Source organism: Blastomyces dermatitidis, assembly GCF_000003525.1.
Source record: "Blastomyces dermatitidis ER-3 genomic scaffold supercont1.2, whole genome shotgun sequence".
Lineage (NCBI taxonomy): Eukaryota > Fungi > Ascomycota > Eurotiomycetes > Onygenales > Ajellomycetaceae > Blastomyces > Blastomyces dermatitidis.
Genome location: NW_025544775.1, coordinates 7,557,563 through 7,580,648, shown reverse-complemented (window position 1 = coordinate 7,580,648; position 23,086 = coordinate 7,557,563). Strand labels below are relative to the sequence as shown.

Below are 23,086 nucleotides of genomic sequence, written 5' to 3'. Positions count from 1 at the left end.
TTCATATCTTTTTCACGACACAACTTTTTTCTATAAATCATATCAGAAAGTAAAATGTTGTATCTGTTTAATTAAAATCTGAAACACTATCCGCTATCTGTCTCTAGATAAGAATCTGAGAATGATCAATGTCTTTCTTTCTTAGAAACTGTAAATAAAGATTTTACTGACAGTGATTCAGACAATGATGCTTATTATTATTATTATTATTCGTTAATTATAGATGTATGCAGTCAGAGACTATGACATCTATCTGAGAACTTTTAGTTCTCAGGGTTTTTCCTATGTCTGTAAAGTTAACTATTATACATTCATCAATTTCAGATATGCAAAATCAGAAAATTCCAGCTCAGAATACAAAAACTGTTTACAAATTGCAGTGTTTTAACATCTTTTAATACTTTGAAATCTTTTGACAATATTATGATAAAGGAAAAGAGAAAAAGAACACAGTCTCAAAGATAGACACATTAAATAGATAGATAGAAAGAAATTGAAAGAAAAAGATAAAGAAAAAGATAAAGTAAAGAGAGACTATAACAAAACAAATTATTAAAAGAGAGTGTATAGCTGTTTTAACAGACTATATCTGATTGATTTCCTCCTCTTCATATTCAGATAATTCTGAATTTAGTCATTTTCTTGTGACTGCTTGAGTTTCTGATAGAAAGTCTATTAAGTACTTAATTCCTGTCTCAGTTGAGAATAAGAATCTCATATTTAATTGATTTAGATTATACTTCTCTTTCAATCTGACTCTGAAACTATTGTATAATGTACAGTGTATTACAATATGCTCAGAATTCTCATTTGTATTGCAGAATGAGCATTCTATTGAGTCAAATCTATCATCAAATCTTTGTATATAAGATTTGAAATAGCCATGTTCTAGTTTCAGCTGTATTATAGATGAGAATATTTTCTTTTTACATTTAATTGAACAAGATTTTCACTTGGGTTTTGTTTCAAATCTTGAATAATATATACTCTTCTTTTATTTCTGCCAGCTTTCATTTCACTTGTCTAAACAAGATTTTTTTATTTTTCTCTTTATAAAAGATGAGGACATAATTTTTTAAATAGATGTAAGAATAAGTGCTCGGAGCGAATATTTGAGTGTTTGCAGCTTGGCGTGATATGTACTGTTAACTACTAGAAGTATTCACAGTAGAAAGATAAAATATAGAGATCAAGTGTATAATAGCATTCAAGCTGAGTTATGAATAGTATTCATGAACTTCAGTCTATATAGTTGTGTATAGTCAAGAGCTGCTAGCTCTATTGATTATATGAGAGATAGAAATAGAGATAAAGAATTCACAAGAAGTGAGATTTCTTACATACTCTCTTCTCTATAAGACTTTGTTCATGAAGCCTTTCACTGAGTGACTTCATAGAATCAGCTCAGCACTGCAGTGATACTCACTAAAAACTCTTCATATCTATAAAAAATCTCAGTGAGGAAAAATCCCTTGTTACTATGAAGAAAAAAGAGTCTGTCACTCAGTTTCTTATTTCATAAGATTCTTTATAGTTTACAGATTCTTCTCTAACTATTATACAGATTCATTTCACATCTTTTATATAGAAGAGTTTCAGTTAACTCTCAATCATTTTCATGAGATTCTTATGTAATCATTACATAGATTCATCTCACAGATGAATCACTCTCTATGAGATTATTCTCATTAAAGAGAAGTATTTATAAGTTAATCTTTCACTCATTCTTACAAATCATTGTTCTTTAACACTGTAGAATTGTGAGAAATTTTTCATTCTTTCATTAACTCTGTAGAATTATAGAATCAAGATGTCTACAGTCTGCAATTACTCTTTATAGTTATATAGAAAGATTCATATCTATAATTCACAATCACTCTTATTTACTAGAGTGATCTGACTATTTTATAAGATCACTTACAGTGTAAGTAAATCTCTCTAGAGTAGTATAAATATCTCAGATATATTCATAGAATCTCATCTTCTTTTCTCTTTTTCTATAATAGCTCTCTTTCTTATAAACTGTGAGTATCTCTATTTATTCATGAAGTATTTTCACTCAGATGACAGAGAGAGAGTATTTCTAATAATATCTGTGTATTAATTCAAGAACTTCTCAAGAATAAAAATTTTTTTAATTTTAATATCTTTGTAAATAATGTCTGACTACTGCTGAGCTTCTCATAAGTATCTTTACAACTTCTCTGATTGCTTTTTATCAGCTAATGAAGCAGAGACACTGCTGTTTACAACTGTGTCTTCACTCTTCTCAGCTCTGTCACTGTATTCAATCTTCAGATCTGCAGCTCACTCTATATCTCTCTCATATCAGTCTCTAGCTTCAAGTAGTGTAGTTCTCTTCTTTACTGTAAGTCTTCTCACAAGTAATTTCTTATAGACTCTAGCTGACAGTTCTTATAAAGCTCTCTGTGTTGTCAGTGTCTTCTACAGCTCTATAGATCTATGATTATCTTCTCTCTACTCACACAATCTCTGATCAGATATATATGAATATATCTAGATTTTCTATCAATGATTCTCACATCACAGTACATTTTCACAATCTCATTATCAATGAGAGATGAGTCTTCAGATACCTGCAAAATCTGAGTAATTAAGATAATGTAAATGTCATGAATTTATAATAAGAGTTAATCTGAATAGATAAGCTCTCTCTCTGCATCTTAATTGTTTTCAGACTGAATACATCAGCATAACTGAGAGAGTAGACACAGCTTTGTAAGAGATATCTGATTATATGCATAGACAGCCAGCTTTTAAGACTCTGCTATAACTGTATATACTCTGATGTTCAGCTTCTCTGAAGTTTATACATTTCTGAAAATCTTCATATCAAATGCAATAATTATCTGTATCACAGATATAATACTTTCTGCTTCTTTGAAGAAGAAAATTGATAGTTATAAGAGAATTGAGTGTCACAGATAATAAGAATATAAGTTTGAGTTTTCTTTATTTTTTCTTTATTAGTCTCTAAATTATGTTCACAGTTCTGTTTTTATTTTCTTATTTCTTAGCTTTAATGAGAGCATGATTTCTTCTTCTCTTATATACACTATGAACTGTTAATCTCAGTAGAAACTTATTATCTTATAGACTAGAGCTTATAAATAACAGTGTTAATATCTTTATTATAATCAGATTCTTAGTAAAGACTGCATTATTCTGACTTATCAGAATTCATAGTATAAAAGTCATGTCTCAGCTTCTGCAGATGTCTTATCTACTTAAATAATTCTCAAGTGAACTTATTCATCTTATCAGAATACTCTTATTACTGAATCTTGAATCAGAGCTTATAATCTCACTTCTCTGAGTTAATAATTTCTTTAATCTAATATTCTCTTTCACTCTCTAATACTTTATAAATAGAGTGATGAGTCACAGAGTTCTCTTCTGAGAATTTCTTATATTCACAGAGTAAAGAGATATGAAAAACATTGTATATCTGTAACTCAGATGATAGTTTCAATCTATAGAACTGTAAGCTAACTTTCTTCATAATCTTATAAGACTCTATTTATAAGAGATTCAGCTTCTTACTAGATCTCTGTATAATAATATTTTCTAGACTTAGTCAGACTTTATCATCTTTCTTGAAACTCTTTATAATATACTTAAAGTCATAGTATCTCTTCTGATACTCTTAAGTCTTTCTTAAGAATTTACAGACTTTCTCTCAGATCTTCTGAATTCTCTCAGTCTGTTCACAGATATTATCATACTCTATAGTGTACTCTCATGAGTTTATCAAGATCATTCATAGATAAGTCTCAGTAAGTATCTTAAAGAGGGTTTTATCTATACTGACATACTTTGAGTTATTGTATACAAACTTTATAAGTAATAATCAATACACTCAGTCATTCTGATTATAATTAACAAAGTATTACAGATACTGTTTTAATATACTTATCAGATATTCTATTTAATCATCTATCTATTGATGAAAAGCTATGCTTAGATCTCATGAGATCTTTAGTATAATTATCAGATCAGATCAGAACTCTTCTATAAAGATTAATTCTCTGTCTGAGATAATATTCATAGATAATTTATATAATCAGATCACATTGCAGATAAAGATATAAGTCAAATTCTTTAACTTCAAGTTCTTACAGATGAATATAAAGTGTGTTATCTTGATAAAGTAATTCACTATTATCAGTACACTGTTAAAGCAGGTATTATATATATTCTTACTTTCAGAGAGACTTATAAGAGTATTCATTTCTAGCTATTCTTAAGATTCTTATGAAATGAATAGAGAAGTAAGTTCTTCATATAATCTGAACTAAACTATTCATGAATTCTGATAAATAGTATAAGAATTTACTATCTTCTTTACAAGTTCTTACATCTTCAGTCAGCAGTATTTTTTTATAAACAACTCATGAGTTCTAGTGTCTGTAAAATAACTTATTAGAGAAGAGTCATGATATCTTTTAATAAGTTCTATACATAGAAACTCATTCATAGATATATAAATCCAGCTCTCTCTTTATAAGAGACTATTTAAGTCTCTTCAATTCTTTATTTCTGCAGAATTGATCTCTGTTATAAGCAGTTTCTGAATATACTGAGTATATTCATTCTTCAGTTGTAGTTCAGACAATCTGAATAGAAGATCTTATAAAGACTTATACTCTGTTTCTTCTTATATCAGATCTTCTACAGTGCTTCTCAAAGCTTATAAATTCTTCAGATTATAGATACTCTCTTCAAGAATTCTTACAAAGATTCTCATAGTATTGACTCTCAGTGTTATAGAGAGTAGTTGTATAGACTTCTTTTCTTTCTTTTCTTTCTTCTCTTACAGAGAATTGAGAGACTCTTCAGTTAATCTCTTTATAACACTCAGTTTGAGCATTCTATGAAGCTTTTCTGTCTTCTCTAGTCTCTCTATATCTGTTACTCTGATCTTCTTAATATAGTCTGATCTGTGAGACAATTCATCTGCTGAGTTCTTAGTTTTCTTAATATATTCTATCTTGAATCAGAACTCACTCAGTCTCTGAGCTCAGTAAATCTATCACTGTAAAAGTTTCTTGATTAAAGTAAACTGTTATAAGCTATTATAATCAGTTCTAATAGTAATTACTGTCATAAGACTCTCAAAGTAGTAATATCAGTGATGAAAGAATTTCACTATTATAAGAAGCTTCTGATTATGAATGTTATAGTTGATCTCTGTGAGTTATATCTTCTGTAAGAAAAAGATCACTGAAACTCAGTTCTTATTTAACTGTAGTTATAAGACTATTTCTGAAATTATAAAGAAGAAAATATCTGTCTTTAATCTGATTAAGAGTAAGAAATCAAAGTGAAATAGTATCACTATGTCTGTGAATATCTATTTCAATCTTGTAAACATCTTATAAGCTTCTGAGATAAGAAAGTTATCACAGTTCTCTCTTCTTAACAATCTTTTCATTCTTTATTTATAAGATGACTTCTTCTTATTTTCATTCTTCAGCATGTCTGTAAGAGTCAAGAAGATTCTTATAAATATAAAGATAAATTATCTATAGAAATTTACAAAGCTCAGAAAGATCTGAATCTCATGAATACTAGTTAACTTCAGTTATAATAGAATAGTCTCAATCTGCAAAGATTTCATCTAAATATCATATGCAGTGATTACATATTCTAGGAAATTAATCTGATAAATACTGAAGTTGTACTTTATAAGCTTAATATACAGTTCTGTCTCATCTAAGATCTTCAATACACTTTATACATGCTCAGTGTGTTCTTTCTTCTTTACAGAGTACATCATCACATCATTCAGATATATTATTATAAAGATATTCAGATATACACAAAGTATTTTATTAATAAAAGACTGAAATGCTGTAGAGATATTAGTCAGATCAAAAGATATTACTAGATATTCAAATAATCTCAGTGCAGTTCTAAAGACAGTCTTTTATTCATTCTCAGACTGTATTCACAGCTGTGTATATATATTAATCACATTCAGTTGTGTGAATATAACAGCTTTTATAAGATAATTAATTACATTCTTAATCAGAGACAGAGAGTAGCAGCTCTTTATTATCTTAAAGTTCAGATTCTTTCTTATATAGATCTGTAAGTTCTCTATCTTGTAATGAAAGAGCTTATAGATTAATTCTCAGAAGAGTTTCTACTCTTATATCAAATCTATTACTAGATTCTTCTCATAATGAGAAGAAAGCTCAGCTGTCTTTACTGAGCTGAACATCTCTGTGAGATCTCAGTATTTCTCTGATATTTGAAGCTCAGTTTTCATAACTGTGAGATTCTCAGACACTTATAAAGTCATTATATAGATGAGCTTATCTTCTCTAATCAACTTTACAGTATTAACTGATTCTATCTCTATAAGTGAGTCTGTCAACACTGATCAGAAGTATAAACCTGACTCATGAACAGCTATGTGTGAATTATGTCTTTAAAGTTATATAAGTCTTAAATACATGTCATCTGTGATATTTATAATAATCACAGTTTTTATAAATCTTCTTCAGATTTCAGAGAGATCTTGCAATTCAAAGATAACTCTTATAATCTCTCAACTCTCAGATCTGAGTTCTTGTATTCTACTTATTATAAGAGCAGATTCTCAGTTTTCATCTTTCAGTGTATTCACTCTGTGAGCTTTAGAGACATTATAGTAATCTGAGATTCTGAGTTCATTAATACTTTTCATACTTGCAGAGCAGCAGTACTGTGATGCAGTCTCTTCTTATAAGTAAGTATTTTTATCAGAGAAGTAACAGATTCAGGTATCAGCTTTAAGACTCTTAGAAAGACTGTTGCTGACTCTGTCTATAACTTCTCAAATTTCTATTTTAATTTATTTAGATAGTTTGTATAAAGATGTTCTGATTTAGAATAGATAAAGCAGAGTCTCTTTTTCTTAATCTCTCTGTTATACACTCTATTCACAGAAGCTTATAAAGCTCTCTCTCTCTACTTAGTAGTCAGATATGAATCTCTCTGTATCTTATCATTTTTTTCTAATAAATCTGTTCTCTGTTATTCTGACTCTCACAGAGTCAGTCAGTAATTCACTCTCTATAGATCTATGACTCTCACAGTGATCTGTAAGTAATGAATAAGAGTCATCAGTTTCTTCAGAGTTAAGAACTTAGAGTCTTACTCAATGAGCTTATTCTGTATATCTTTATTTAGTCTCTTTATAAACATTATCATTCAGATCTTATTTCAGAACTCTGTTTTCACAGATCTCAATTTGTATTATAATTTTATAAAGTATTATAAGTAGTCTTTATCAGATTTCTTATGTCTTTTTCTAATATTAATAATCATAGTTCAGATATTCTCTATTCAGCTTGTAAAGTTTCTTAACTTATTCTCTAGATAGATTTTAAGAACAGATCAGTGAAATCTCTTATAATTATTCTCTAAATAATTTAGTCAGTTCTTGACTTCAGTGTAATAGAGATCTGTTATTATATAGATAATAGCTTCTTCATCTTTCATATTACACAGTCAGACTTATAAGTTAATTTTAAATACAAACTTATAAAAGCTTTTATAGATTGTAATTTAATAAGTAATCTTAAGTAATTACAGCTTAAGAAAGTTTCTTTTCAATTTATAAGTATCTCTGAAGATTATGTCTAGAGACTCAGTTCAAGAGTGTTTACAGATAGTAAGTATTTCTTATAGAAAAATAGCTTGATTCTGTAAAAGATGCTTAAAAATATTCTTTACTGAGATTGATTTATTTATGAGTTCAGAGAGTTTCTCTATCACAGATATAGAGAATAATATTCTGTGAGTAATTAATAAGTTCTTTGAGACTTCTTTTATAGAGATTATTCATAATTCAGATGACTGCTTCTAAGTGTCTGTAGTAGAATTCACAGAGATTGAAGTATATAAGTTTCTAGTTCTTTTAGTTATAACAGATAATTACTGACTGACTGAGCTTGAAATGTAAGAATAAGTACTCACAGATGATTATTCAGGTGTTTACAACTTGATATAATATGTACTATTAACTACTAGAAGTATTCACAGTAGAAAGATAAAATATAGAGATTAAATATATAATAGTATTCAAGCTGAGTTATAAATAGTATTCATGAACTTCAGTCTATATAGTTATGTGTAGTCAAGAGCTGCTAGCTCTATTGATTACACAAGAGATAGAAATAGAGGTAAAGAATTCACAAGAAGCGGGATTTCTTACAATAGATCTGCTTAATTCTGCACTCTTTTTTACAGCTGAATCAGTCAATTTATTGCCATGAATATTCATATGAGCAGGAACTTAGTGTAGATGAATTATCAGCTTTGATATTCTTCTCTTTTGAATTTTCAAAACAGAGTTTAAGATCAGTTTAAGATTCATTTGATTATTATGAATCTGACTATTTCTAAGTCTTTTTAAAGCAGCTTGATTATCAGAGAATATTTATATCTCTTTCAAACAATTTTCTCTTTTATAAGATTTTATTTCAATGAGTTTGAAAGCTTTCACTATTACAAATAGTTCAGTATCAAAGACTTCAGATTCATAGTCTAGATTTCAGAAATCTGAGATAAAATTAATATTATCTTCAGTATAAGCAATGCCTGTGCCTAATCTATTCAAATTCTTATTTTTTGAGTCATCTGAATAAATCAGAATAGAGTCTTTTATATTAATTGTAGAGATTCTCTTCAAATACTGTTCATATTCTTTCTCTTTTAATAATTCACTTATTTGTAAGTTTATACGAGATGTAAGCTTTTCTCTTCAGAGAGATAACTTCTCATGATTAACTTTTTCAACATTTAAAGAAAAGAATTGATATTTAATCAGAGAGCAGACAATGATACTTGTAGTAAAGAAGTATTACTATTCTTAGTAAGTTTATTACTTTTAATATCTCTATTATTATAAAAACTAATATTCTCTAAAGACAGAGTCATATAATGAGAATGCTGCTGATAATATTAAGTATATTAAGTAAGTTTTAAAAGCAGCTGCTGAGAAGAATATTTCTGAAAATAATAATTAAAAGAATTCTGATAAGTCAGTTACTGATAATATTAAAATATCAGCTACTGATACAATTGCTATTACTATTACTAATTAATTTATTACTTCTGATTTAGTAATTAATATATCTTATAAATATAGTAACTTTGAAATGAATTCATTTATTCTAATAATAAGACTCTGAGCTGAAGAGTCAGATATTTTCTGAAAAAACTATAAATCACTACTGTAAATTCTGCATTTATTAAAGAATATATCACTGATAAGTCTGCTCTCTGAAGATCTATCAACTCTGAAAAAGTAATACAGAGTATAATTTCTGATTTTATCAGTTAAGAAAACCTCAATTTCAATAGTATTATTAATATAAATATTAACTCTGAGTTCTGCTCAGAAAAATCTCACTGAATTCTTTATAAAATTACTCTACTTTTAAAATCTAATTCTCTTGATATCTGCTCTTCTCAAATTCCCAACTTTTCAGTGATAAATGTATATAGAAATGATAGAAATTGTCAATAATTTCACCAAGTTATGACAATCTTATAGTTAAGAGAGCTCAGTTAAATATTATTCTAATGACTTTATACAATATTTATTAAATAAACCTATTTTTTCTTTCAATTTTATTCAGTATCAGTGTGATTATAGATGACAACGTTATCCTCTAACAGTAAGCGAAGGCACGTGTAAAAATAAACATTAAGCTATGACTTCATTCTCCTTCTGCTGGATCTGCCGCACTAATAACTGACTAGCAGCGGGCGAGAGGCAATCCAGAACGAAAGGTGCATGTCAACGCGAACTGAGTCGCCTGGATTCTCCCTCTATCTATCATATAATTCACTCTGCATTCTCTCCTATTAGATCTTCTCTTCTCCCTCTAGCTCTGTACAATCCACCCACGTCACACCTACCAAGAACCTTCCGCAACCATGCCCTCAGATCTAGCACAACTCATCGACATGGGATTTGATGCAGAGAGGGCTCAGTTAGCTGTATCCAAAACAGGAGGATGTAAGTGCTCTCCGTTGTTATATGTACACTTTCTCTGACCATCCGTACCTCCACTATCAAGTCTAAGCATATGGTTCTGCTGTAGTACAAGGAGCCCTCGAATGGCTCGAAGCCAACCAAGAGAAATCCCTCGACGAAATCAAAGCTTCCACCTCCGCCACTACCCAGCTGGGCATCGACCCAGATGAGCCACCAGCGTTGAAACCGGGCGAAGAAGCGAGAAGTCTTGTCTGCAACCAGTGCGGGAAGCGGTTCCGCAGCCAGGCCCAAGCTGAATTCCACGCATCGAAGACGGAGCATGTTGACTTTTCGGAATCGACGGAGGAAATTGCCCCGCTGACCGAGGAGGAGAAAAAGGCTAGACTGGAGGAGTTGCGGCAGAAGCTAGCTGCAAAGAAGGCGCAGATGTTGGAGCAGGATAAAAGTGACCAGAAGAGGAACGAGGTTAGTGAAACCCACTGGATGAGATTTGCGTATATATAGATTGGCCTCTCTCCTGTGACAACTTGCGTTTTTCCCTCTGTTTTTCTTTAAAGGTTGAATTGACGCAAAATAAATTTTAGGAAATACGAAAAAAGTCCACAAAGGAGACACAAGATCTCAAGGAAGAGCTCCAAAAAAAAGAACAGCTGAAAGAAGTTGCGAAGAAACGACGGGAAAAGCAAGAGGAAGTAGAAGCCAGGGCACGTATAAGAGCCAGGATCGAAGCTGATAAGGAAGAGAGGCGGGTGCGCGCTGAGAGGGAAAAAGCTGAGCGGCAAGGTCGTGCCCCGCCCCCTGCCGCCGTGCCCGCAACAAGCCTTGCTCCAACCACACCCGCTACGTCGAAACCGGCTTCGGCCTATACAGAATCTCGATTACGTTTGCAAACACCAACTGGCAATGTTATGAAAACTTTTCCCGTCGATACGACCCTGTTCGAGGTGGCCGCGGCAGTGACTCAGGAAATTGGGATGGAGGTTGAGAGCTTTACGCAGAATTTCCCTCGGAAAGTGTTCGATGCAGAGTCATTCGGAGAGACACTTAAGCAGCTTGGGTTAATTCCCAGTGCAAGCTTGATTGTGAAGTAGTTTTTGTTATTCTACTTCTGCTTCTTCTGTTTTATTCTATTTTTTAATTTACCTTCATATCATGATCCTCTGTGCTTTTTTATTGTGTGGTTGCTATAGCATCCCCCAACTATTGCATAGAATTAAAAGAGCACATAATGGTTCATTTGGCATTGTTTATAGCGAATACCTATGGCATTGATAAAAATAAATTGTATGAAGTCGCTCCGTTTCGCCCGAGTCCTTATCTCCAATCTAAGAACTTACGCACGCATTTACGGGTAAGGAGTGCTTGCCTAAAAATTCCATTACGTCATAGCTACATTCCCGATCTGCTCATATAACATGAAGACATGTCGCGTACATGATAAATTTCCCCTTCGATATGACCTGTGACAGCATTCATCTTTAGAAATGTAGAAGCCCGAGATTACCCGTTTGGGTAGGAAAATGGTTTGCCGGATCATAGGTTTGACGGCGTCAGATCGCCTAGGATATCCAGTTACGTTCAAAATATCATCACTCGAAGTCCATGCACAATTACAGCGAGACAATATTGTCTCTCGTATGAGGATGAGAGTATGTAGGAGACCATCGTATTGATATCACGTGAACAGCCATCGGTGTAGCGCCCCATACGCGTTTAGACGCACGCGTTCCCTCGACGGAACTGTCAACCATCAACCATCAACCTCACGCCCGTCTCGCTGAACTTCACAATCAACAGGCTCTCACAATTTTGGACTGCGTAGGTGCTTGCTGGGGTTTCATGTGTTTAAAGTCAATTCGCGACTATGCCAGCGTAAGTTACATCATATGCACCTTCGTTTACATTGGCTTTGATCGTCCTAATACTCCCGGGCCTGAAAGGGTAGGTGACCAGCACCGGCCACGGCCAGCGGGAATGACTCCAGCGAATTTTGGCAACGCCACAACCAATAATCCTTTTGAGGTTTCTGAACATCGCTTGAACCAATATACTGCTCAGGAAATTGCTACTCTACAGAGTCGCCTTGAAAAAAGATTAGGTCCGGAATATATTTCCTCCAGACAAGGGCCTGGAGGGCTCAGGGTGCACTATTTAGCTGCAGAGAAATGCATCAATCTCGCGAATGAAGTTTTTGGATTTAACGGGTGGTCGAGTTCTATTCAAAATATCCAGGTTGATTATGTGAGTTGGTTCGGCATTGCGATGGGTCACGTTTGACGAGCATACAACAACGACGCCAGCAGAGGCTAGTTTCTGATTCATCGTCCACTTTCACAGGTTGACGAAAATCCAAATACGGGGAAAATTAGCGTGGGAGTGGCTGTTATTGTGAGGGTGACGTTGAAGGATGGGGCGTTTCATGAGGTTGGTCCGCTCCTTATAGTAGTGACACCGAGAATACGCTGACATAGATAACAGGACCTTGGATACGGGCATAGCGAAAACTCGAAATCGAAGGCACTAGCCTTTGAGAAAGCAAAGAAAGAAGGCACGACAGATGCTTTGAAACGGGCTCTAAGGACTTTCGGTAATGTTCTTGGGAATTGTGTCTATGACAAGGAATACTTAAGTAGGGTGACGAAGGTCAAGGCTGCGCCGGTCAGTTACAACGCTTACCAAAGCTGTCTGACCAAAAGTTGATTGATCTCTAGACAAAATGGGATGTAGGGGATCTACATCGCGACGCTTCCCACACTGTCGTGAAGAAGGAAACTAATCCTACCCACAATGAGATTTCCAACCCACCGAACCCAGCTAGCACTGGACTTCCGCCTCGGTCGCATAATGCGCCGACAGCCAAAGCAGATGAAAGTCTCGCATTGGATCTAGAAGGCGAATTCGGAAGTAAGTTTTGTCTTGGCTTCTCGCTGAATATAGATCCTAACCTTTCGTAGGTGATTTATTTGATGAGGCGGATTTCGCGGAATCTCACACCGAGCGCCCCGATGAAGTGGTTGTGGATCAGCAACAGCCTGAACCACCCCAACAGAATCCCCGACAAGCCCATTCTACCTCTCACGAACTTCAGAAGAACCATCCAGGAGCCCCTAAAAAGCATATGAATCATAATGTCACCCCATCGAAGCCCGGAAGTTCATGGGCTACTACAGACCCCCCTTCCAGGGCGCAACCTGACCTTCCACCTATTTCCGGTGAAAGATTAAATAGACCCGTTCCCCCTCAACTTTCTTCAAACCATCTCCTTGCCGCAAATCTCAAAACCCCCACAGCCCCACGACCCCAGCCATTGCCACAGAACACCTCAAAACCTATCCCTCCTCAACCGCCCAAGCACACCCAAAATCTACCCCCACCACTCCCGAGTGATCAAGTAAAGACGAAATCCGAATTAACCTCGAAGGATAGCCCAAAAGGTTCTCCATCCAGGGCTCCGTCGCCATTCAACCCTCAGATTCCTGAGGACAAACGCCCACAGGATCCTGCCGGCGGGTTTTACTCTGCTCGGGCAGCCGATGCTCTAAGGACCAACCCTTATGAGGCACCTAAATCGGCACCTGCTTTTGACCCACGTTTCGACAGTCCTTCCATCCGGAAGACAGCGGGCATTAATCACAATGCGTCGGCCCCAGTTGTTCGCACCGTAATTAGCATTAACCCTCCGCGGTTCACAGATAACACTGCCGGCTCCATCCCTTCGGCTAGCCAGGTTCAGTACACTAATCTAACCAAAACCAATATCCCTGATTCGACAAAAAGAGGACCAGTTCCCCGCCCTGTGAGTGGTAGTGGTATCGGCTTAGTACCACCTGCAGCTAGGAGTCCTATGACGACTAGTTCATACAGGCCACCTACACGAATGACAAGAAGCAATGCCGCCAATGTTTCTGCTTCGTCGAATACCATCATAGCCCCTGCTCAAGCTCAAAACGCAAACGGGAAGAGACCACCTCTTGCGGATGTAACGAACGGTCAAGGCAGCGAAGATTCCACTAATGACCCCACGAAAAAAACTAGAGTTGGTAATGGAGAGAATATTTCAAATACCACTACACAACAACAGCAGCAGCAATAGCATCATTATTTGATCTCCATGCATACCCATCATCCGGTCCGGCGTCTTCTGTTCTATTCCATCGGCGTTCACCGTATGGTATCCATACCTTTATAAGTGTATTCATTCTTTGTATGATATTGAGGAGTAAGGGATTCTTTGTTTTGTTTTGGCCCTCAACGCCCGCGAACATATTTATTTTATTTTACTTTTCATTTGGGTAATGGGAGGGAGATCATCGGACGCTGCGGAGTAGTGGATCGGTTCTTACTTATTACTATCAGGTTGGTATCAGCAAAATGGAACATGAATTTTTTTCATTTCCTATAGTTGGTCGCTGCAGCTTCCCCTCCTTCCTCCTGTTTCTCCTCTGATTTCCATCCGTTGAGGGAAACCAGGTGGACCAATAGTAGTCATTAATTATTTCGATTACATATCACTGATGCACTTGTGATATAAATTTTTGGCCATAACAGAACATACGTTTCTGGATACCAATACTGCCATGGTGGCTTACAGGTTCTGATTGCTGTAAGGCTCCTCCAACTTCGACCGTTCATCCTGGTGATCCATGTCCCGTTATAGTACTCTCGTTGGAGTCCCTGGTGATTAACGTGGATATGGCCCCTATATTTATTCTTAGCTGAAGAACGAAATCTATGCGTATATCAGTGAAACCTATCAACAAACAGTTTACATTGATTTGAAACAATTGAGTACCAAAGTGTACAATGCGGAAGCTTTGTAGAATCGGAAATTTTTCAAAGTAATATTAGAGAGTCCATAGGGATGTTTGGCTTGTGCATTCGAACAAATCAAAAAGTACCTCTTTTTTTGGCTGGAAATATTAAGGAAACGGGTTTGGTACTTTGGCGTTTTCTTTTTTTAAAAAAAAGGAAGGTGAAAAGGGGTGCAGAACAAAAAAACAAAAACACAGAGAAAAGAAAAGAAAAGAAAAGAAAAGAAAAGTGCAGAGTGCAGGGCTATTATTACTTGCGAGAAACTAAACTGTGGGTCGCATCTAATAAACAACATCGGGAATATTCATGGAGAGTTCACAGAATGATACTCCATGGGTGTTGCAATACAGCCGGTGGAAGGGGGTAATTGCAAGGGCAGATCATCAATCATGGGCAAAGAAAACGGATAACACGCTGGGAACGCAAATTAGGACACAGTTATGGGTAACCGCATCTTCAGCCAAAGTTCATACTTCTTCCCCTCGTTCACTCTAGACTCCGTAGCTCGGCACCAAGCATTGATAAACCTAATCTAGCTAGCCCATTTAGAGCTCGCAAGGCCAGGGGACTCCTTCTGGCGCTTCGACGGCCCGCTATTAGTTGTTGACTCCTCCATGGTGCGTTGGGACACTGTGACTTGATGCTTTGCCATCTCTGCGATAAACATATCAATACCTTTTCCATCTTTTCTTGGTCTGGGTGATGGCCGTCCCTTGCTCGCCCCTTTGGGTGAAGTAGGTGCATCTGCTGGTGTAGCCCATTTGGAATTTTCTAGTCCACTAAGTCGGGGCGGGTTAATTGAGGAGGATACAGAAGCTTCAGAAATTTTGCGTGTGGCGCTCACAGTAGAAGCGTTGCGACCTTCCTGTCCTGCTGGCGGCGGGGGGTCTGTTGCTTGAATGCTAGCATGGGATATCGTCCCGGAGTATTGCAAAGTTGCGGCTGACACTGGGAACCTGGACACAAAGGCTGGAGTGATAGGCTTACTAGGGTCAACAGGTGGGTTGTGGCAAGATGGTGTTGTAGTGTCAGGAGACTTTGGTACTGCATTTTGTTCCTGACGTTGGAACAATGCTCCGGAATATTGCATCGTTGCCGCTGACATAGGAAACTTAGGAGCAAAGTTCCGTGCAATGGGCTTCATTTCACTCGGTTTAGGCGGTACCCCCAGCCCTGGAGAAGAGACGCACTGTGGGCCCTGGGGAGCAGGCTTAGGTTGGTATGGTGCGACAGGGGATTGTACTACTGCAGTCATGTAGCAAATGGGAGAGGGCGGTTCGCTGCTTTGCTCCAGGGGATGAATTGCAAAACTTGATAACTGCTGTGTCGCAGTCAACAAATGGTGATTCCGCTGCCCATTTAGAGGCAAATTCCGTGGTTCAGTTGAGCGCTTACTTGTCTCAGAAGTAGATTCCAAATATTGTCGAGTTATTGCGTTGTCCGGGATATTAGGCGTATCTCGCACTTGTAGTTGGTTAACAGAGGAACTATGATCAAACGCTACTGCACCATGCGGCGCCGGCCTTGCTTCTCCAGTTGCAGGACCAGCAGGGGGGGTGGAAAAGTCATGAAGGCTACTGTTTCCACTTAGTACTTTTGGCGTTTCTAGATCTGATTTGATGCTCGAAGGATTCCTTCCTGGCAATAAATGGTCACCGATAATATCGTGTACTGAGTTAGTGAAAGTAGATAAAGTGGGTGTAGGAATCGGTGGTGTGTTGTTGGACATGAGCAGAACTTCCTGGGGGCCAACATTTGGCTTGCCAAACGACATCGCTGTAGACCCCGATCCAGGAATCAGCGGAGCTACCTCCTTTTTATCCATGGAAACAACTGGGACCTTTGGGATGGGCATTTCTTGAGAGACATTATGCTCCTCATTTGGCTCCTTATGAGAAGGGTCTTCTAATGTCAATGCACTGAACGGGAGTACAATATCACTCTCCATCTCAATTGCTTCCGCTATTTCGCTTTCTAATTGCTGCTTCCGCTTTAGCAAATAAATTCCTATACCTGTGAGCTCGATAGGCCCGGGAGTATCCTCAATAATCTGGTTCACTTGGTGCAGTTCTCTCTGTAGCCTGTCAATAAGCAAGTCGAGTGCAGCCTTCAGAGCTGCATTGCTAGTTCCATTCTGAGAGTTCCCAACTGCTTTTGCACCAGCCGAGCTGGTTGGTATTTCCGGCAGCAACATCCGCATGGACGGAGGAGTATTAGTCAGAAAGGATGACATAGGAGCTATATTTCCTGAATCCATATGTCGAGGGCGAATGGCGGATGCTGGGTTTGAAGGTGATCGACTTTTCCGCATCAGGTCGATCAGGAGTGTCGACTCTTCTGATGCATGAATTGGCTGAGGAAGGCTTGATCTAAACCTTTTATCTGTCTTTAGTTTACCAAAGTCAGTCTGCCCAGGTCCAATACCACCAGAGGGGAGGCTATCTACTTGAATAGCCCAAGTATTTCCCGAAGTTGACTTTGCATCGTGCTCCGGTAATATAGTTCCTTTGAGCTGTAGGTCATTCGCGAGCGTGGCGCTAATAGTATCTTCATTTTTTCGCTTTTGAGTTCCCCCTTTAATGTGTTCTTCCAGCACTCCATTATGTGAAGCTCCTTCCTGAATGCACACTTCTTCCTTAGCGGCATTCTCTTGCTTGGTTTGATTGGATGGAGTCATAGGCTGGGCTGCTGCATTCCGCGTTGGCTTAGGGGGATCAGAAGGGCAAGAAGCATTATGTACTTTCGCAACTGCCATGAAGTCTGATGGGTCGGCGAACATTGCCTCAGAGTTGGCGCTTTGATCGCCTATCGTCAGCTTTGATACCCAATAAAACCAACCAGTTTCTAGCTTACCTTGGATCAACAACCCGTCTGGTTTTAACCATGCCTGGACGGCCTAGTCCACCGGAGCCTCTATCACTTCTAGGGGTCCGTGGAGTAACTCCTGCTTTCCCTATCTTGGTGTCTTTTTCACGGAAATTCTCAGCCGCGTCGGAGCGTGCAGGGTCCAGACATCGGCGCCGGTCTGGGGTGCTTTCAACAGCGTGGCCTCCACCAGACCCAAGCACACACGGTGAAGGAGTACTTTGGGGGCCACTACGATATCAGTGACTGTATAAGACGGGAAGGCTCAGGGAATTTGGGATGATTCACAATGATGTTCTTGAAAAGTTGCCACGGGCGCGGCTTCCCGCTACTCCTCCACCACGCCCAATTCCCCTGGAACCTCTGGGCGGCTGGGTACTTCTGGAGCGCCCATTGGGAGGAGCTGTTGGGCCGTGAATATACTTCTGTCCACCTTTTGATTGAATCAAATCACAGAGCTGGGCACGGTGACTCTGTCCGGACATCATGCTATCCAGATCTTCCAACTGGACATCACCCCCAATTGTTTGGTGCGCGTCTGTTAACTCTCAGTCAGTCGACACTAAAACCCCCCAGGCAGTAAAGGATAGCGAATAGGATGCGTACTGTTCCAGGCACTTAACTGAGTCTTGTTGGCTTCTGCCAATTTCTGCACTTTAGAACCCTTCATGTTGGCTGCCCGCATGGCCTCGATCTGATCCAACCCAACATGGCGGTACTTGTTCGGGGCGTCATCAACGGTCGATATATATTCACGGCGTGCACTGCCCAAATCCGCCTGAATTTGTGAAACTGGAGTGAGCATATACTCCCTGAAATAAATCATAGAACCCAATAACAGGATCTCCATATATATTTGAATGTCCAAGATACCATTTGAAGCTCCTGCATACGCCTCTGGCGTTCTTCTTCATCCATAGCTTCCGATAAAGTTAGCAACACTAATGGTCAAGTAGCCCTTTTTTGATCCCCTAGACGGTCGTTCGTTATCCTCAAACTTAGGATCAGAGGATATGAGAAGGGCACGTACTGTATACCTAGAATGGACTGACCTGGCGCCGTCAGTGGAGAATAGACTCTATTTTCAAGTTCAAGGCAAATACCATATGGTGATAGGCCTTTCTTTCAGGATAATGGGACGAAAACAGAGCGAATGGAAGAATGATTTAGAGAAAACCAACTGCTACAAAGCTAGAAACAAGGGTATATGACGATGAAACCAAGTCAAGGAATAAGAAAGCGCCAGATAATGTTAGTTTATATTGTTCCCTAGGGCCAGGCTGGAGAATAACACACTCTTGGTGACATTGCTGGTGCTGGGATGAGGCACACAAAGGCCCAGTAACCCAGCAACAGAGGACACGCCTCACAGAAGGTAAAAGAAACCAGTCTAGATATTTTCTGCTCGTGGTGATACTGATGCAAAAGTTGAGAAAAGAATTGTGTCTTAATTATAAGAACTCAATGTAAAAGCATCAATATCCTTCAAAATAGAGAATCATTTAGAGATATTGCCTAGAAATAATAGAGAAAGGATATAAACAATATACGATGAACTTGTTGACCTCTCTTGACAGCCTCATGCAGCCAGGCTTTGATCGCTGTGGCTTACCGAAAGCCAGGTAGGATAAAAGAAAGTCCCTTGATATATAATATATTAAGCCCACCACAGCAAATAGGTCTTGAAGAGGGTCGGGATCAGTAAATCATGAAAGATCCTTCTTCAGTGTATCTATTCCTCTACAGGCGAGATTTGTGAGGTAAATACTCTGAGTAGTGGAGCTCTGATTTTGAGGAGTATCGCAGGGGAAATATGAAATGTGTGCGACAAATATGTACTGTACTCTGATATGAAATTGAATCCTTCCAACGTACCTGGAATTTGTCTTCTGCGGCGAAATATCGCACCGCAAATCACCGGAAGGTAAAAGTATTGTGGTTATATTAAATGAACATATGAAAACGAAAGTAAAATAAATAGCCTACTTGAAGCATCCTCAAGTAGAGGACGCAAGGGTGGTCCCAAAATAGATTGTGACGATTTCACCGGAGAGCAAAGATTGCCGTCAGATTTCCTTTCAAACATAGTTTGAGAATAAACCTTCGCACATAAAGACCATACTAGTAGCAGCGTAGGTGTTACCACAAACTACAGCGTAGGTTGAAGCAGCAAATTAAGGGAAGATCGTACTAGCAATGGTTTGCGATAATTCTGTTAGTCATACGATCTGGAGGTACGGTTAGTGCAAGCGGACGAAGGGAGGTAAAATAGTGACATTTTGGGTGGTTTAAAAAAGCCCGATCGAATCGCCTTCTGTCTGCGGTATCACGCTGGCATAATGGGATTCGGAAATGTCCCAGGTCATCGAAAGAAAAGAAAAAAAAAAGAGGAGGGGGGGGGAAGAATTCTTTCTTTCTATACCCCACGACAATTTGCACCGGAATGTCGATAAAATAAAATGTATATGTATATGTATAGTACAATAATACCCTCGCCAGCAAGTTTCACCCTAACGCCATGGAAGTGCTCGTAGACGAGTCGTAGGGGAAATTAGGGATTCTATATATGCAACAATGACGGCGTACCGAAAAGTCAGACCAGGATATCGTATCAACACAACCGTAAATAGCTAGCATGTCCCTCTCTCGCCTTCATCTGTAAATTACAAAGAATCCAAGTGTTAGAATACATTGATCCAACAACAGTAAACAACAGTAGGGCGGCAGACACTATTGACTTACTCTTGATGATTTTTATCATCACTTGGACAACACTAGTGCAAAGTACAATGCCACCAAACAGGATACATGCATATGCTGGTGTTTTTTCTTTCCAATTGCACTTGCTCAATTTAACGTAGCATAGAGGAGGTAAAATATATGCCAAGGCACAGGCACTGGTAGCTCCTATTAGCTCAAACACAGCGCCCAAATCGCATGTGAGTAATGATAACACCACGGAAGTAACGACCAGCGCCGATGTGAATATAACATGGAGAGCGAGATTGTAAGGCTCATCGGGAAAGAAGAAAGTTGTCATCACTGAACGGCAGACAAAAGCTTCCAGTGGAAGGGTTGCGAGCATGTTCAAGCCGAAGCATCTGGATTTCCCCTAGTCAGCATCGGGTTTGTTATTTGCTCAGCCCAGAAATATACACTCACAGTCTTGCAATGTTCACCATAACGTTATCGGGTGGGAAGTTGTTCAACACATTGCCTTTTGTCTTCTCACCAAAAGTAAAAAACCCTGCGAGCGCCATAATCAGGCACATGACCATCGAGATACCCGTAGAGGAATGTGTCACAAGAGCAAACCGATCCATAGTCGGCTTCTTTAAGGAGCCGTATATAAGGAGGCTGTTGTGATCTAGAGAAAAGGTATTAGTTACTGCACAACGGGGAAAAGGGGCTAAGTTTATCGTACGGCAAACGAATGCTAAAAAAAAGGTCACATTAGCATGTAGGCACTAGATTCATGGCTAGGTCCAACTTTACCGAAGGATATGACACCAACCGCCTGGAAGAAACCGTTGACCTGCCAAAATTTGAGGTGTAATAGATCGCCCCTCAAATCGGCAGGGGCTCGGATTCCTTCAATAATCACGGTTACCACAATCACAAGCATGGAAACTAGTGCAAGTGTCGATGCTTTCGCCAGCTACTACAATATTAGCTGTATGTAATTCAAAAGGGGAAGAAAAGGCTTGTTGTTTTACTTTTGCAATGTCCCGATAAAGGGATAAAGGATAGGAGATCCCCAAAACAAAAAGAACGATGATGGCTCGCCTATCCGTCAGGAGCCATAGAAAGGGCGTATCCTTCAATGATGGAAAGATTGACGCGAAGACATGAGGAATTGTATCTCCGACAATGATACAAAATGCGACCATACCTCCAAATGCAAATGCCCATTGGGCGATGGAGATGGCTATTAAACCGGGCCTTCCGAAGCAGAACTCCACTGTTGTTTGGAACGAATCTGCGCCGCTCAGTTTCGAGTTGATAACGATCAAACGGATAGTCCAGTCGACGGTGAGAGTAAGTCCACAGAGGAGTATGATCCCAACCATTAAGCCCGCTTGCCGAAAGGCGTACGGCTGTCCAATGATTCCCGCACCTATAATACTATTCGCCATATTCATGAAGGCATTCCTTAACCCGCTCCTGGGCCGCGCACCCTCCAAATGGTCCTCAGGAAAAAAGTCTCCTGACGTAGCTAGAGTAACACTAGGCGCTTCGATATTGGAAAGTAGAGGGGCAAGCTGGCCGGTACTGCTTCGGCCTGCGCTCGATCCATCGCCATTCATATAATCATTCCCCTCAAGCCATGAGTAGGGATGGCCAATGTGATGTCTTCGTGCTTCTTCCCCATCATCTTCAGTGTCATCGTCTAAATCGAATCGGACTCGGTTAGGAGTTCTTGGGGTCCGAGGTTGACCGTTCGAAGGGGGTATATATATTGGGGGTTGCGGTTTGGAGGTGGATGGCGAAGGCAGGGGTAATTGCGCAGGAGCGGCTTGGGCGAGGGACTCCTCTTCGTCCAGGGACAGCAGGGCGCGAGATTCTTCTACATCTACTTCATTTTCCTCAGTCCTGTGAACATCAAATCTATCGCCTTTGGGCATAGCGAAATGTGGGATCATTGCTCTTGATAACAAGCTGGCTTCATTGTTGTCTCTCGAGGGCTATGCAACGACACAGTGTAATTATCACGTGACACTGCCAGCCCAGCCATACCTAGTTACCGGAAGAACGTAGGGTTATTACACAACCGGATGTCAGTTGTCAAGCTGTAAATCAATCTCTGTATTTTCTCTCTATTTATTATAGAAAAACCAATTTTCTGTGCAAAAAATGCTGTAATGTGACCTCACATGATGTCACATGCATCTCTTTGAATTCATGAAGAGGATTGAACAGCCAGCTCTGCAGCCTGTACATTATTATGATTATTATTATGTGGAAGATGTAAAACTTGTGTGATTGAAAGGTTGCTAGCTTGGTGTATACAGAAAATGTAGAATAGTTGAAGGCTACAAGAACATAATATAGTGGTGGGTCACGTGATCTAGTGGGATTGCTAACCGCAACGGCTGTAACAGCCAACACTCCCCCTCAAGATAACAAGAATCACATACAAAAACACCCAAATCATCAAGATAGTCTGTCAAAACCAAATACAAAATGTAAGATTAAACATTCCCAACTTTTACACCTGTAAGATCTAGCAAAATCATGAATCACAGCCCCGGTGGCCGAATGGTTAATGCGGCCACATGGTAGCACCTTGGCGTGGGAAACCAAGGCGCGTGGGTTCGAAACCCGCAGGGAATACATTAAATCCGGAACTCAAGCACCTCAGGTTCCTAATAAATACAGAGGTGTACAAAT

General features: G+C 38.7%; 4 protein-coding genes across 6 annotated transcripts; 2 read left to right on the top strand and 2 right to left on the bottom strand.

Moving 5' to 3' along the window:
* The first annotated feature begins 9,698 nt into the window (after positions 1-9,698).
* Positions 9,699-11,466, top strand: BDCG_02363 (UBX domain-containing protein). The gene is made up of 3 exons (XM_045417907.1): positions 9,699-10,039; positions 10,125-10,483; positions 10,603-11,466. Exons 1-3 carry the CDS (start codon positions 9,958-9,960, stop codon positions 11,107-11,109), a joined length of 948 nt encoding a protein of 315 aa, XP_045274612.1. The 5' UTR covers positions 9,699-9,957; the 3' UTR covers positions 11,110-11,466.
* Positions 11,467-11,506: 40 nt separating this feature from the next.
* BDCG_02362 (RAD52 DNA repair protein RADC) lies at positions 11,507-16,855 on the top strand. The gene is made up of 7 exons (XM_045417906.1): positions 11,507-11,890; positions 11,959-12,259; positions 12,356-12,442; positions 12,497-12,676; positions 12,730-12,922; positions 12,973-15,829; positions 15,947-16,855. The coding sequence occupies exons 1-6, from the start codon at positions 11,883-11,885 to the stop codon at positions 14,109-14,111; spliced, it is 1,908 nt and encodes a 635-aa protein (XP_045274611.1). The 5' UTR covers positions 11,507-11,882; the 3' UTR covers positions 14,112-15,829; positions 15,947-16,855.
* BDCG_02361 lies at positions 14,385-19,009 on the bottom strand. 3 transcript variants are annotated; one of them, XM_045417904.1, is made up of 6 exons: positions 18,569-19,009; positions 18,302-18,473; positions 17,984-18,233; positions 17,684-17,926; positions 15,675-17,625; positions 14,617-15,609 (listed from the first exon to the last, which is right to left on the bottom strand). In XM_045417904.1, the coding sequence occupies exons 1-6, from the start codon at positions 18,611-18,613 to the stop codon at positions 15,499-15,501; spliced, it is 2,772 nt and encodes a 923-aa protein (XP_045280004.1). In that variant the 5' UTR covers positions 18,614-19,009; the 3' UTR covers positions 14,617-15,498. The 3 variants fall into 3 exon arrangements, with proteins under 3 accessions (XP_045274610.1, XP_045280005.1, XP_045280004.1); XM_045417903.1 differs by having other exon boundaries at positions 14,385-17,625; positions 18,569-18,754; XM_045417905.1 differs by lacking the exons at positions 17,984-18,233; positions 18,302-18,473; positions 18,569-19,009 and having other exon boundaries at positions 14,385-15,609; positions 15,675-16,151; positions 16,226-17,625; positions 17,684-17,960.
* Positions 19,010-19,129: 120 nt separating this feature from the next.
* BDCG_02360 (amino acid transporter) lies at positions 19,130-23,005 on the bottom strand. Its single transcript, XM_045417902.1, has 6 exons — positions 21,412-23,005; positions 21,191-21,353; positions 21,120-21,131; positions 20,858-21,062; positions 20,438-20,796; positions 19,130-20,351 (listed from the first exon to the last, which is right to left on the bottom strand). Exons 1-6 carry the CDS (start codon positions 22,336-22,338, stop codon positions 20,326-20,328), a joined length of 1,692 nt encoding a protein of 563 aa, XP_045274609.1. The 5' UTR covers positions 22,339-23,005; the 3' UTR covers positions 19,130-20,325.
* Between the last annotated feature and the right edge of the window lie 81 nt (positions 23,006-23,086).